At 33.3% G+C, this 14,983-nt stretch overlaps 1 protein-coding gene and 1 long non-coding RNA gene across 4 annotated transcripts; one reads left to right on the top strand and one right to left on the bottom strand.

Annotated features, from left to right (window-relative positions):
• The first annotated feature begins 3,021 nt into the window (after positions 1-3,021).
• On the top strand, positions 3,022-10,062 carry LOC107953657 (K(+) efflux antiporter 5). Of its 2 annotated transcripts, XM_016889025.2 has the most exons (20): positions 3,022-3,615; positions 4,134-4,177; positions 4,651-4,718; positions 4,811-4,895; positions 5,032-5,093; positions 5,326-5,401; positions 5,568-5,642; positions 6,078-6,149; positions 6,250-6,333; positions 6,422-6,490; positions 6,594-6,671; positions 6,785-6,873; positions 7,006-7,102; positions 7,196-7,249; positions 7,354-7,449; positions 7,835-8,023; positions 8,117-8,194; positions 8,759-8,803; positions 8,915-9,010; positions 9,595-10,062. In XM_016889025.2, the coding sequence occupies exons 1-20, from the start codon at positions 3,387-3,389 to the stop codon at positions 9,634-9,636; spliced, it is 1,728 nt and encodes a 575-aa protein (XP_016744514.2). In that variant the 5' UTR covers positions 3,022-3,386; the 3' UTR covers positions 9,637-10,062. The 2 variants fall into 2 exon arrangements, with proteins under 2 accessions (XP_016744514.2, XP_040953094.1); XM_041097160.1 differs by lacking the exon at positions 4,134-4,177 and having other exon boundaries at positions 3,378-3,615.
• LOC121219279 (uncharacterized) lies at positions 8,543-14,875 on the bottom strand. 2 transcript variants are annotated; one of them, XR_005915946.1, is made up of 2 exons: positions 14,489-14,875; positions 8,543-8,880 (listed from the first exon to the last, which is right to left on the bottom strand). It is a non-coding gene; the product is annotated as an uncharacterized lncRNA (long non-coding RNA). The 2 variants fall into 2 exon arrangements; XR_005915944.1 differs by lacking the exon at positions 8,543-8,880 and adding an exon at positions 9,183-14,239.
• Positions 14,876-14,983: the final 108 nt, after the last annotated feature.

The following is a 14,983-nucleotide window of genomic DNA, read 5'->3' as shown; positions in this document are numbered from 1 at the left end:
ATATAAATTAGTTAAAAAATAAAAGATAATTATTATAAATGTAAATAAAAATAACTATTTATTTATAATGTTAACGGTTGGATGATAAAAAAAAATCATGATCTCAAATAGTTCAATAACCATATTGTAACTTTTCATAGTTGAATGATTAAAACAAAAATTTATGCACATTTAAGTGACTAACAGTGTAGTTTAACCACCCAAAACAAATTTAGGTTCAATCAATATTTTTCTCAATTTTTTATTTTTCAATTTTTACTAGTTTGAAGACGTTATTGAAAAATCTAATTAAAGTATAATGATTAAATATTGAACCAATAAATTTTTAATTAAACCGATTAAACTAATTAATTTGATCTAATTCTTACAACGATACTAATATTACATTAGGAAAGTAGGAAAGTTTTGCGTTACTTTCTTAATATTATATTAGATAGAAATGTAAACAATACGGGTGGTCACTTAGCTATTAATAAATTTTTTTATTTTGTTTATCAAACTATAAAAAATTACAAAATAATCATTAATATTATTAAATTATTATGTTTTGGTGGTTCACAAAGTCATAATGTGACACATTAACTCACTATTATCTAGAGTCAATATCTAATTTGGCCCTAAACTATGGGTAATTTACTAATAAAAGCCGTTTTTTTTTAAATTTACCGAAATGGGCCGATTTTTTTATTATTTACTGGAATGGGTCATTTTCCGCGAAATCGCGTCCATGTCAACGCGATGTCAGGATACGTGTCAGGACATCGCGTCCACGTCAGCGCGATTTGCTTACGTGGACACAAATCGTGCCTACGAGGAAGCGATTTGCTGACGTGGATGAACAGTTTATGTTTTTAAGCTTGGAAAACTTTGGAAGGTCATAATTTTTCGCTCGGTTGTCCTATTGAGACGATTTTTTTTTATTTCGAATAACTTTTCGAGATCTACGCGCTGACAAACAACCGAAGGCGGTTTGCCGCAATTTTTGTCGAAAAATATCCTTTTTGCCCCTAAATTTTGATTTTTTCGGTTTAAAATTGAATTTTGAAACATTCAAATCATTATTTTCCTTATTTATTTAAAGTAAACACCGGATTTTTTTTATAGAATTGTCTTATATCATCCTGTTATAGGTATAAGTCAGCTCATTCCACTTTTGAGAAGTTCTCTAAAATTTTCCATTTTATTCAATTTAGTCCCTAAAACCTAAATAGTCATATTTCAAATATAAGCTTCGTTTTTCAATTCAAATTCAAATTCATCCTTCCATAACATTCAAATATTCTTAAATACAAAAATTTCATGCTAATTTTGAAATAATTACACTTTAGTCCCTATACTCGTAACTAACAAATTATACTTTACAAATTAGTCCCTATTCATCTCTAAGCAGTTTTTCAGCGTGTAGATCTTGAAAAGTTATTCAAAATAAAAAAAATTGTCTCAATCGGACAACCGAGCCAAAATTTATGGCATTTCAAAGTTTTTCAAGCTAAAAAACATAAACTGTTCATGCCACATCAGCAAATCGCGTTCTCTAGGGCGTGATTTCCGTCCACGTCAGCAAGTCGCACTGACGTGGACACAATTTCCTGACGCGTACCCTGACATCGCGCTGACGTGGATGCGATTTCGCGGAAAATGGACCATTCCGGTAAATAATTAAATAGTTGGCCCATTTCAGTAAATTTTGAAAAAAAAAGGTTTTTATTGGTAAATTACCCCTAAACTATAACTAAATCATTAGTGACTAAAATGTAAGAGAAATAGTAAAAATACAAAAATGAAACTCGACACATGTGAAAATCAAGGTCCAAAGTTAGTCTAGTCAGTTGAAATTCTCTTTCTTTATTTAGTTCTTATTTCCGAAAAAGTTTAGGGTTTAAAATTTTATATTAAACTCAATACTCATAAATGATTGTATAAATTAAAAAAATATATATACTCTTGAAAAATATTTTTAAAAATAAATTATTTTGTAAATAAATAATGCCTTTTCACAATATTCCTAATGTAAACCTTTCATTTTTTTTACATAATGTCTAAAATTATCTATAACCACTTTCTTAATTCATAAATAAGAGAAGAATATATTTTAATATACTCAAATTTACATCCTCCTATATTAATAATAATACACATACAAAAAATTACTGTTGAATAAAGGTTTAACTCTCCGAGGAAATAAAAGTCTAATTGAAGCCAACTTTTGAAATGTACATATTGTAAAAAGAATGTTCCATCTCATTTTTCATACAAATTGATTAACCTTTTCGAAAAAACAACCCATATTTATATTTTTAAAATAATTTATTTTATATTACATTTTAAAAATATTATTTCTTCGCATCATATTTAATTATCTATACTATATATTATGTCTAGATTATCTATACTATATATTATGTCTAGAGTTACCTATGGACTTGGACAGCTTACTCGACTGATAAGCTCAACTTATTAAATTTATCTCTTTGACTAGATTGACTCAATTCGAGTTTAATTTAAATAATAAAAATATTTATAAAATTAAGTTTGATTAAAAATATGTAAAATATTAATATAAAAACATTTTATTAAATTTTAAACAATAAAACAGAATTTTTAAGCAAATTAGGATAAAACCGAGTATGAGTTTGAAACTATTTTGAAATTCGACTGTGACCTAATTTATAGACAGGTCTAATTTAATCTTAATTGGATAATGACTAAAATACTATTATTTTACAAAATAAATTATATTTTTTTGAAGGTGTTAATAATTATTACATAATTGTATTATTTTACATTTCTCATCTGTAATTTATATTATTAATAAACATTTTTATTAAAATGATGTCGTAAGTTAATTGAGCACCAACTAAATTAAAAAAATTATAGAAATAAATATTTCGTATTTAAAATAAATTATATTATTAAGTTTACCACATGTATATGGTGTAATAATTTTTTTATAATTAAGATAAAAATAAAATTATTAGGGATTGAATCAAAACTATCGTGCTAAATCAAAAGTGTGATAGAATTAGTTTTACGTAATTATATTATTACATAATAAAATTTTTTATTTTATTTTTCATCGGTAATTTATTTACATTTCCCGTTGTTCTTCGTATCTAGTAGTAAACATAATACGCCGTAATAATAGTAAGATCTTTTTATTATTAACGCGCCCGGCTATTTTCACAAATATGATCTCCGCCGGACAGTTAAATCCCAATTAACGAACCCCACCTACATCTATAAACCTCCCTCTCTTCATCCAGATTTCAAATTCCCAGAACGTCCCCTTCTGCATTGTTTTTGTGTTTTTTAATCCTGCAAATTTGCTTTAAAAAATTTGAAAGAAAGGACAACAAAAAAGGAAGAGAGAGAGAGGGATTTACAGAATGGCGATTTGCTCCTCGAGACGTGGAGTGCTTGGATCCGTTTATTGTTTGGTGGTGGTGCTATCATACGCGAGGATATGTCTATCGGCGAGATCTGATAATGAAATCCGGGAAAGGTTTTACGGTAACCTTGTGAATTCGTCGGTGACGGGTACCGGCGAAGGGAGTATTGCCAAAATGTTCGATCGGGTTCTTGAGAAGGAGTTCTCCGAAAATGATCAAACTGAAGGTTTGCCTTTTTTTTCCCTGTTCATTATTTTTATATGTTGGAATCCTTTAATAGGCCGAGAAAGCACAGGGATTTTTTTTTTTTTGAAAAAAAACGAATTGCTGGATCTTGATCTTTATGCTGGAGGTCTTGTTATTTTACAAAGCTGCAGGCTCAATTTTAAGTTTAAACGTTCAGTAAAAGCGCAAACATATTCAGATATTCTATTAGTAGTTAAAATAAGTTCCACATAAAAGGACACTGAAGTAAAAACAATATAGCTAGAAGACTAGTTTGTTTGCTTTTGTTTTAATTATGAACAAGAAGGAAAAATATCACAATATTTGTAGCTTGACTTGTATGGCATCGAACTCAAATTTAAGCAAATTAGAATCTTCATTTCCCTTTTTACATGAATCTTCTATGATCATCATTTAGATCTCTAAATGATCTAGGAGTGCGGTTAATTTATGCACAATTTATTGGCTCTTTAATTCTTTTAGCTGATACTCTATTTTCCTTTTTTCTTCTTTTGTTAGGAACTGATGCAAGCAATTTCAATACTAGTGTAGCTGATCAGCAAGTAGGTTTGGCTCTCTTTTGAAGCCCATTGCTCCGACTGAAATTCTTTTTTTTTTCTTTTTATTGTTTTGATACTAAGGAAAACTGGATTATAGTGTTTCCTCTGTAGGTTCACTCTTTTACGAGCATATTGTTGCCAAGGCCCAATTTCTCATTTTGATTTTTAGTAGATTTATGGTTTTGGCTAGAGCTCAGATATATAAGCCTGTTACATTTGTTTTCTTCAAAATCTTTTTCCAAACTTTAGTAGGCATCCGATTTTAAAGGAATAAATAAAATAATCTACTGAGTGATCTTGGTTATGTGTATGATCACTCAGGATCCTATAATTATTGAGGAAAGGTTGGGTTTGGATATCATGCATATTGGAATTATGTGCCCTTTATTACCTTTGTTCCTAGGTGACCCGTGTGCTTACTGTGTAGTTTTCCTTTTGGTGTCTGTTTTAAGGATGCTTCCTTATATGTTTTTCAGGCTGTACTGGAGACTGTAGCTAAAATCACTCATGAGAAGGGGAAGAGAAATGATACACAAGAGACAAAGTATGAGAATACATTTATTTTTGGAGGAATAAAAATTTAATAAATAATTTTTTTTTTTGTGAGTTGACTTTTTTTCCCAACATTATCAACAGTGGTACAAGAGCATTCCAGATTCAAGATGTCTTTTCCCTGGAAAATGAAGATTCTGATGAGACGACAACCTTGATTGATAAAAAGGTGGGTCAAATGTTAGTTCCTCCCCCCGCCCCCCCTCTCTCTCTCATGTGTAGCAGGATTAACTATGCAGTTTTATGTTGATTGCTTTTGCTTTTAATTGAATCCATTCTAATTTGCCTTTCTCATTTGATGTTAGGATAATGTGTTTGTAATGTCAAATAGAAAATCCAAGTATCCAGTGCTCCAAGTTGATTTGAGGTTAGCATCTTTATCTCCTTTATCCTTGCACTATCTGATACAGTCTCCGGTTCCATATTACTACAAGTTGGTTGGCATTGTGATGAACAATTGAAAACTATTCCTGTTTGGTTCTGGTGCTGCCATTGAGTTTTGATTATGAATATAACATACAACTGAGATTTATGGTGTAGTAAATTGTCCTGTTATCCAATAAAAATTATTTGTAACATACTGTATCACCCTTGTGCAGATTGATATCAGATTTGGTGGTTGTCATTGTCTCTGCTGCCATTGGTGGTATTATCTTTTCATGTCTGGGGCAACCGGTATGTTTATCTAAAATTAGCATTTATTTACTTTGCGTTCAACAGTTGTTTTCTTTTTCTTGAGTTTGATATGCAGCTCTATCACGAAAGTTGCAAGAAAGAAGTTGTCTTTTTGCAAGAAAGAAGTTGTCTTTCTTTACTTTTCCTAAACCTATGCACATGATAGGTTATTGTGGGCTATCTTCTGGCGGGTTCACTTATTGGACCAGGGGGTTTGAAATTCATTAGTGAAATGGTACAGGTATGTTGTTTATAATAGCTCGAGCTTCTTGTTTCTTAATAATGGAGTTTTATATGAGTTAATGTTTTAGTACACGTTATTTTCTAGTATTGAGATAGCTTCACTGATGGTACCATGGAGGGGAAACATGCCTTATGATCCATGTTAAAGATTTTGTTTTGGAAAATATTTTATTTTTCTTTGTTAATAAATTCCTGAGACTTGCTTGGAATTATATCCCAAAAATGTGACTTTTCCCTGTTCATTTATTATTTAAAAAAATTTCAGCTGATAGCAGCTAATAATGCCTAAATTATATCATCTAAAATTCATTCTCTGATGTCTTTTGCAAAAAACAAAACAAATAAAAAATAAAGAAAGAAAAGAAAATGCAATCAGTGATATGATTTTCTATATTTTTATTATTTTGGTGATATGCTCATTCGTTTTTCGTAGGTTGAAACTGTTGCACAGTTTGGTGTTGTCTTTCTTCTTTTTGCTCTTGGGCTGGAGTTTTCTTTGGCAAAGGTTGGATGTTTTGGGAGTGAATTCTTACTTTCAGATGTTTTAGCATAGAAATTTCCGTATTTTATTTAATGAAAGCTGTTTCAACTAATTCTTTCTGCAGTTAAAAGTTGTGGGGCCAGTTGCTGTTTTTGGAGGACTACTTCAAATTGTTATATTTATGTGCTTGTGTGGCATAATTGCAGTGGTAAGGTCTTCCTAGCACTTTGGTCATGTCTCCAACTAAGAGCACTTGTAAGATGGACACTAAAATAAGGTATCTCTTAATCTTGCAGTTATGTGGAGCAAATTTATCTGAGGGTGTATTTGTTGGCTCCTTCCTCTCAATGTCATCAACAGCAATTGTACTTTACTATTCTCTATTATGTTGCGAGTATTTTTCTTTTATTTTTGGTTGCTATTTGATGCACTTAATGGTCATCCATTCTTTCTTTATATTTTTATCAGGTTGTGAAGTTTTTAGTAGAACGAAGTAGCACTAATTCTCTTCATGGTCAAGTTACTATTGGGACTCTAATTTTTCAGGTTGAAGAGAAGTGATGACCTATCAAGTATCTATAATTTATTTACAATTTGGATTCAGAAACTTGTTCTTGTTGCTGCATATCCATTCATTCCCTTACCTCTGGCCGTTTCAGGATTGTGCTGTTGGTTTGTTATTCGCTTTGCTCCCAGTTTTGGGTGGTAGCAGTGGCTTGCTACACGGGATGGTTTCAATGGGAAAGCTGTAAGTTCCTTACCTATCCTCTTTTACTTTTTGTTATCCTTCTGTTTCTGCCCTTATTTCCAAAATTAGCTTTTGAGCTGTTGTTGGTGGTTGACTTAAATGGATCTGACTCTTGCTGATGATCAATGTCAGGATATTGGTATTATCAATTTATCTTACTGTTGCATCACTATTGTCTTGGTCATTTGTTCCTCGATTCCTAAAGTTAATGATGCAGATATCATCTCAAGTAAGTTGTTAACATATTTTATCTCTTTTATTATGTAACTTGATTTGAATAAGTTCAAAATTTTAGTTCATTTGGTTTCATTTTGTTATCCAGACAAATGAACTTTATCAGCTTGCTGCTGTGGCTTTCTGCTTATTGTCTGCTTGGGTAAGTTTTGTGCTTGAAATGATTACAATACAACTGCTATATCGCTGCATGCAAAATTTCCCCATGACCTTTTTAACACTCTTGAACTTCTGTAATCCTCACAGTGCAGTGATAAGATGGGTCTCAGCCTTGAGTTGGGTTCATTTGTTGCTGGAGTTATGATATCTACTACTGATTTTGCGCAACATACACTAGACCAGGTAATCACTGATTATTGGCAAGGCCTCTTACCTATGTACTTTAGTGTATATTCTTATCTTTGCCTTGAAGGGGTTTATTCTATTTAACTTTTCAATTAGTGTCTTAAGAATTTTCAAGGCTTAGCTTGTTTACATTCTTATTTAGTCTGTTTTAGGTCATGCATTGTTAGTCCATGGGGGCATGAATGAAAATCTATAAATGCAAGGTCTATTCTATTTTGAGTCAAGGCTCAAGGGTTCATTCTTAATATTGGAATTTATGTACTGGTTAACGTTTTGTTATGCATTGGAGAGTGTGCTGTAGGAGATTTGAGCCTAAAATAGGCTAAGTGGATATATTTCTTTGTTTTGCCAGATTATTTTATGAGCTGTGTTTCTATTCTAGGTGGAACCAATTCGTAACCTATTTGCAGCACTCTTCCTTTCTGGTATTGGGATGCTCATACATGTACATTTTCTGTGGAACCATGTGGATATACTACTGGCCTCTGTTATACTAGTTATTGTTGTTAAGACTGCTGTTGTCTGTGTGGTTGCCAAGGCTTTCGGGTATAGTGTTAGGACATCTTTCCATGTAAGTTTGTTTTCCCACTCTTATGCACAAATAGCGTCTTGTTTTCTTTACATAATTTGTGCATTCTATGCACTTTGTACTTTTATCATATAGGTTGGAGTGTTGCTTGCTCAAATTGGAGAATTTGCTTTTGTTCTTCTAAGTCGTGCCTCAAATCTTCACCTTGTTGAGGTACCTCTTTCTTCCTTGCCTTTTTAAAATGTGAACGTTTGTATCTCTGCATGTCTACAATAAAGTTTTTTGTTTCTTGACGATTGATCTCCTCATCCTTTGAACATTATTCTCATTTTGTCATGCCCTTACAGTGGTTTTCAAAAGAATGTTTCTTAATTCTAGAAAAAGGAGGAAAGATATCATGTGCATGAATTGCTGATGTGCTTGTTGGTCTTCAGTGAAAGAATGATATGCTGGTTAACAAATGTAAAGTATTGTGGTCTCGTATTATTTATTTCTGAAGCAGGTGTGCTTGGGTTGGTAGGAAAAAAGGGGGGGGGGGTTCTCGCACAGAAAGAACAAGAATGATAACTTTCTTGTTGCTTCAATTATGGATGAAACAGTTCAGCAACATTTTCCATTTATATGAACGCATTTTGCCGTAAAATTCTTAGCATTAAATATCTTTTCCTGTTGCTTCAAGCTTGAAATTTCTGATGCTTTTAATTTGTTTGAGCATGTTTTCATCATCATTGTATTTGTTTTGTTGCAATTGTTGACTTCATTTTGGTTGACATGAAGGGAAAGATGTATCTTCTTCTTCTTGGAACGACAGCTCTCAGTCTGGTAGGTTTCACTGATCTGGAAATTACACTTTGAAGGTTTATAGTATGCTTTTCTTTGTCCCTTTCATGGCTGCAAGCCTGCAACATTAACAATAGCAAACTACTTATGCAGGTAACAACACCTCTTATGTTCAAATTGATACCATATGTCATGAACTTGGGGGTTCTTTTGCAATGGTTTCCCTCAGAAAGCAGCTCAACAAATGAGGTCTCTCTTTCCATCTTCATGGAAATACATTATTCTCACATATGCATGCACATAGCTTTGCATATAGACATGAGCGATCATTGGCAATCTCTAAATTACCAACCTTCTCCCTTAGCTTATAGACTTTTATCTGAACAAATTTGAACCTTACATGGAAAGTGGGCGTCTTTTCAAATCTGTAATGGCATCATGACACTCATCTACTCTTTTGTCTACCGAAGTCCTCATGCCACTAGTCAGGCGAGGAACCATATTAAGAGAGCAGTATTTGAAACATGCTAAGCTAAAGCGGACATAATGTTTTTAATGCATTTGTAATTATCGCATTGCAACCATTTTCGATGTAAACATTCTCTAGCATTGAAAACCTGAGCAGTTGCACAATAACTGAGACTTTACTTGGTATGATGGAAAAGAGCGAGGAAGGAAAATTTATTAATCATTTTATGAACAAATTTTCCATCCTCGCTTTATTTCATCATTCATACAAAGCAAAATCTAAAGTTGAATATTCTGGGAGGGGTTGGGGGGGGACATTTTGATGTAATACTAATTTGTTTAATTTTGTTTTTTGTTTTTGGCAGGAGAAGGTTTCCATAATTGAAGCACATAATAGGTTACACTGACCTTCAAGTGTTATGGTAGTCAGGTTATACGGGTATTACACTTTGGATCATAGTCATTTGCAAGTATTAGGGTTTAATATCACGCCAAATGTAATTGTGGGGTCTCTGTTAACACGTGATAGTGTCCGTTCCATTGAAAGTTAGCTGAAGTCTCATGCACGTTCATATATATAATATTCTTTGTGATTCTTTGTATAGTATATATTGATTTTGTATTTTGTAATTTGTATTTTGAGCACTCAAGAGTCGATTCTAATCTTCTCATGTTGCGAGTTGTAACCCTATACACTAATTTTGGCTGGAAGGTTGATTGAGCTTTGCATGGATTCATGCCCCTTTGGGGCCGAAAAGGAGAAGTCATGAAATCTTTATCTTGATGTTGCTACATAAGACGGTGTTTTTCTTTTTGTACTGAAAAATTTTAGAGTATTAGTACTCACAAATACTATGCACACACACGGTAGGACACACGCACTACGTCTAAAAAAAACAATTGCCTAAATAAAGACTTTGTTACTTGTTTTAAGCTTGGAGGCTCAAATTCAGGGGAGTTTTATAAGTGAACAGCTTTTGGCCACCTGACCTGATATGGGAGTTTTAAAGGGTTATTAGTTTTTGATATTATTTATGTCTATTTTATAGTTTATGTTTAGAGTTCGTTCTAATGATGTTGTCTCTAAGGTTTAAACCACTGCATCTAACTCTTGTTGGTCCAAACGGTTATTTAGTTTAAATTGATTTTATAAACTTTTTTTCGAGTGCAGGTATACTATTTTTTTTTATTCTCAAATGAAAGGGAATTTTATTTCAATAATACAAAAAATTTTATTTCTGAAATTGGAGTGGAAAAAATTATTTATGAGAATGGATTGAAAAGAACAGTAACGCCAACTTATTACGACACTATCTATAAAACAATAATATTTTAATAAAAATAAATTAATAACATTTAAATTAGAAGGGTGTTGCTATGTGGGTATTTTACCAATAAAAGTTTTTTTTTAAAATTTACCGAAATGAGCTAATTATTTACCGGAATAGTCTATTTTTTGCGAAATCGTGTCCACGTCAGCGAAATTTCAGGGTACGCGCCAGGAAATCGCGTCCACATCAGCGCAACTTGCTGACGCGGACAGAAATCGCGCCCTAGAATACGCGATTTGCTTACGTGGCATGAACAATTTATGTTTTTTAGCTTGAAAAACTTTGAAAGGCCATAACTTTTGGCTCGGTTGTCTGATTGGGACGATTTTTTTTTTTGAATAACTTTTCGAGATCTACGCGCTGACAAACTCCATAGATATGAATAGACTAATTTGTAAAGTATAATTTGTTAGTTACGAGTTTAGGGACTAAAGTGCAATTATTTCAAAATTAGCATGAAATCTTTGTATTTAAGAATATTTGAATGTTATGGAAGGACGAAATTTAATTTGAATTGAAAAACGAAGCTTAGATTTGAAAATATAACTATTTAGGTTTTAGGGACTAAATTGAATAAAATGGAAAACTTTAAGGGAACTTCTCAAAAATGGAATGAGCTGACTTATACCTATAACAGGATGATATAAGACAATTCTGTAAAAAAAGATCCGGTGTTTACTTCAAATAAATATGAAAAATAATGATTTGAATGTTCAAAATTGAATTTGAAACCGAAAAAATCAAAATTTCGGGGCAATAAAAGATCTTTTTCGACAAAACTACGGCAAATCGCTTGCGACTGTTTGTCAGCGCGTAGATCTCGAAAATTTATTCGAAATAAAAAAAAATCATCTCAATCGGACAACCGAGCGAAAAGTTATGGCCTTTCAAAATTTTCCAAGCTTAAAAACATAAATTGTTCATCCACGTATGCAAATCGCGCTGACGTGGACGCGATGTTCTGACACGTACCCTGACATCGCGTTGACGTGGACGCGATTTCGCGAAAAATAAACCATTCTGGTAAATAATCAAAAAATCAACCTATTTCGATAAATTTTTAAAAAAACAACTTTTTTTGGTAAATTGTCCTCGCTATGTAGGGAGGGAACACCTGTTTTATATGCCACCTTACTTTTTAAAATTTTATATATATTTTTATTTTTTTAAAATCATTTTTAGTCTTTGGGGAGGTAAAATTAAAATCCTTTCAAGGAAAAGTAGCTATGGAGTATGACGTGGAAGATGAAACTTTTATTGGGGATGAGGGGAAAAAGAGGAATAGGGTTGAGATGGAAGACACTACCTTTTTATCATCGGCAACTGCCAAGAGGTCAGCCGACCGGAAGCAATGAAAATCTTAAGTTGGAACGTCCGTGGTTTGGGGAGACAACGGACGGTTAGAAGACTTTGGTATTTACTAAAGATAAATAATCCCCAAATAGTCTTCTTCATGGAGACAAAATTAAGTATAAAGCAGATGGAAATTATTCGTAGAAGATGTGGTTTCCTACACGAGGTTAAAGTTACAGCTGAGGGTACGAAACGGGGTTTATGTTTAGCATGGAGAACCGACACAGATTTAATATTGCGTAGTTTTTCTAAAAGACATTGATGTGTTAGTTGAAGATAAAGAAAAAGGAGTTAAATGGCGATTTACAGGCTTTTATGGTTCTCCATATGTACAGGACAGAAGCGATTCATGGGTAGTTTTGAAGAAATTAACAGTGGGTGAGGCAATTCCATGGTTGGTGTGTGGCGATTTTAACGAAATCATGTATGGATTCGAGAAGAAATGAGGACTGCCTAGAGATGAAAGAAGGATGGAGTTATTCAGAAAAACACTTGAAGATTGTCACCTATATGACGTGGGTTTTATGGGCCGCTGGTTCACTTGGGAGAGAGGTAATTTACCTGAGACAAATATTCAAGAACGTCTTGATAGAGGAGTGGCTAACACAGAGTGGATTGTGTTGTTTCCTGAAGTGAAAGCTCAACATCTCACACATACGTTTTTAGATCACTGTCCTATTCTTTTGGATACCATGAAATATGAAGATCTAGGTTGGATTAGTAATTTTAGATTTGAAGCCTGTGGGAAAATTCTTCAGGGGAATTGCTTCAAAGACTAGCGAATTTAAAAGAAGGTCTGAAGAAATGGGCAAAAAGAATTCAATTTAACAGAAAGAGATCTAAACGAGTTCTGACTGAAAAGCTTGAAGAACTGGATGTAGCAAAAAGGGACGATAAGACTTTAGCTGAATTGATCGATATAAGGATAAGTCTTAATTTTAAGATTGAAAAAGACGAGTGCTATTAGGAACAAAGGGCCAGAATAAATTGGTTGAAGTTTGGAGATAAAAATACAAAATTCTTTCACAGTCAGGCTTCACAACGGAAGAAGAGAAATTTTATTGACAAATTAAAAAATGAATGGGGAGAGATGGTGTTTGTGCAGGACATTAAGGTTACGGCACGGTCTTATTTTCAAAACCTATTTTCAGCAGGTAGTAGGGGGAATTATGATCATATATTAACAGGGGTCGAGCGGTGTATTCAAGAGGAAGATAATCAAAGACTCACAGCTCCATATTCCATGGAAGAAATTACAAAAGTTGTCTTTGGTATGGGCCCAACAAAGGCACCAGGTGAAGATGGCTTACCAATAACGTTTTACCAGAAATGTTGGCAGATTGTGGGAGAAGATGTTATGGCCTACTGTCTCCGATAGTTGAATGATGAATTGGAGGTTAGTCAAATTAATTCTACAAATATAGTGCTTATACCCAAAGTTGAGTCCTTTTAACATGTCGCAGTTTGGGCCGATCAGTCTTTGTAATGTTCTCTATAAAATTATTGCAAAGGTTATTGCTAATAGGCTCCGAAATGTTATTGGGAAATGTATTGATGAAGCCCAAAGCGCTTTTGTACCAGGGCGTTTGATATCAGCGCTTTTGTACCAGGGCGTTTGATATCAGACAATGTTTTACTTGCTTATGAGGTACTGCACAAGTTAAAACTGAAGAATCTGGAAAAAAAAAAGGGGTTTATGGCCGTTAAACTAGATATGAGTAAAGCTTAAGAAAGGGTTGAATGGAGTTTCATTGAAGAAATTATGGTAAAGATGGGATTTGACCTTAACTGGGTAAAGGCCATTATGAATTGTGTCTCTACCGTTTCCTATTCAGTCATCATCAATGGGTTTAGAGGGGTTAAATTTTCACCAACCAGAGGTTTGAGACAAGGTGACCCACTAAGTCCATTCCTCTTTCTTTTATGCTGTGAGGGCTTATCGAGTCTATTAAAGATCGGCAATGAAGAGAGGTATTATGAAAGGAGTCAGGGTTAGTAGGAGTGGATATCCCATCTTTTATTCGCTGATGATTGCATATTATTTGGGGAGGCAACAAGAAAAGGTGCTAATATCTTCAAGGACATACTAGAAGAATATAAAAGCTGCTCAGGGCAAAACATAAATTTTGAAAAATCTACAGTATTTTTTAGTAAAAACACGCTGGATGAGGACAGAAGTCAGGTTGTCAACTTGTTGGGGGTTCGTAGATCGAATGATCCAGAGAGATACTTAGTAGGATGGGATCTGAGGGGAAACTTAATGGCGTTGAAGACGGTTATCCATAGAGATATCCCCTCTCCTTTTGCAGCAGAAGCATATGCATGCCTAGAAGGTGCAAAATTAGGTAGCTCACTTAGATTACAATCGGTTAGTCTTTTGGGGGATTCAAGAACAGTTATAAAAAAATGTCAAGCAACTTCAGCAGATAAATCAGTGATCGGAGCCATCATTAGAGATATTCAAAGAAAAAAAGATGATTTTAAAGAATTGATTTTTCAATATATCCACAGATCTGAGAACTCATATGCCCATAGATTAGCAAAGATAGCGCTCGAGAAAGAAGAAGACACTTACCTGAGGGGAGAAGAACTGGAAGGTCATGCTCTTGCCTCGGTAGGAATTTGGCACAGGGAACCAGATTGAAGAAAAGATAAAGCAAAAAATGAATGAAGGCAGATAGCAAAAGAAAGTAAAAGATATTGGGGATAGCTATCGTCAGAACGTTCTGGAGCATTGGAAATGATTACTTAGTAGAATTGATGGCATCCAGACGGTTGACTTGACTGGGAAGGTTTTTAATTTATTTTATTTCTATTAGGGCGGTTACTTTTCATTTGAAGTCAGTAAGTTATTAGAAAGGCTCTTTAGGAAGTTATTTCTTTATTGTTTTTAGACCATCAATTATGTGGTTTCATTTTGTTTTGGGCCTTTGTTTGGGTCCGGTGGATTGGTTTTGTTTTATTCTTTTTTTATTAATTAAAATCCCAGTCTTTTATTTCAAAAAAAATCATTTTTAGTTTTAGAATTTTATATTTTATAGTATTCATAATTTAATTTAATTTTATAAAA

The sequence above is a fragment of the Gossypium hirsutum genome, chromosome D07, assembly GCF_007990345.1.
Source record: "Gossypium hirsutum isolate 1008001.06 chromosome D07, Gossypium_hirsutum_v2.1, whole genome shotgun sequence".
In the NCBI taxonomy this organism is placed as follows: domain Eukaryota; kingdom Viridiplantae; phylum Streptophyta; class Magnoliopsida; order Malvales; family Malvaceae; genus Gossypium; species Gossypium hirsutum.
Note: the sequence above shows the minus strand (reverse complement) of the source record. Positions and strands in the feature narration are given on the sequence as shown.

What these genes read in the sequence shown, in the direction of transcription:
- LOC107953657 (XM_016889025.2), top strand. Translation starts at nt 3,387, where the DNA reads ATGGCGATTTGCTCCTCGAGACGTGGAGTGCTTGGATCCGTTTATTGT. An exon ending in CAACCTTGATTGATAAAAAG is followed by an intron (nt 4,896 to 5,031) that starts GTGGGTCAAATG and finishes ATTTGATGTTAG; the next exon opens with GATAATGTGTTTGTAATGTC. An exon ending in TTTCATGTCTGGGGCAACCG is followed by an intron (nt 5,402 to 5,567) that starts GTATGTTTATCT and finishes TGCACATGATAG; the next exon opens with GTTATTGTGGGCTATCTTCT.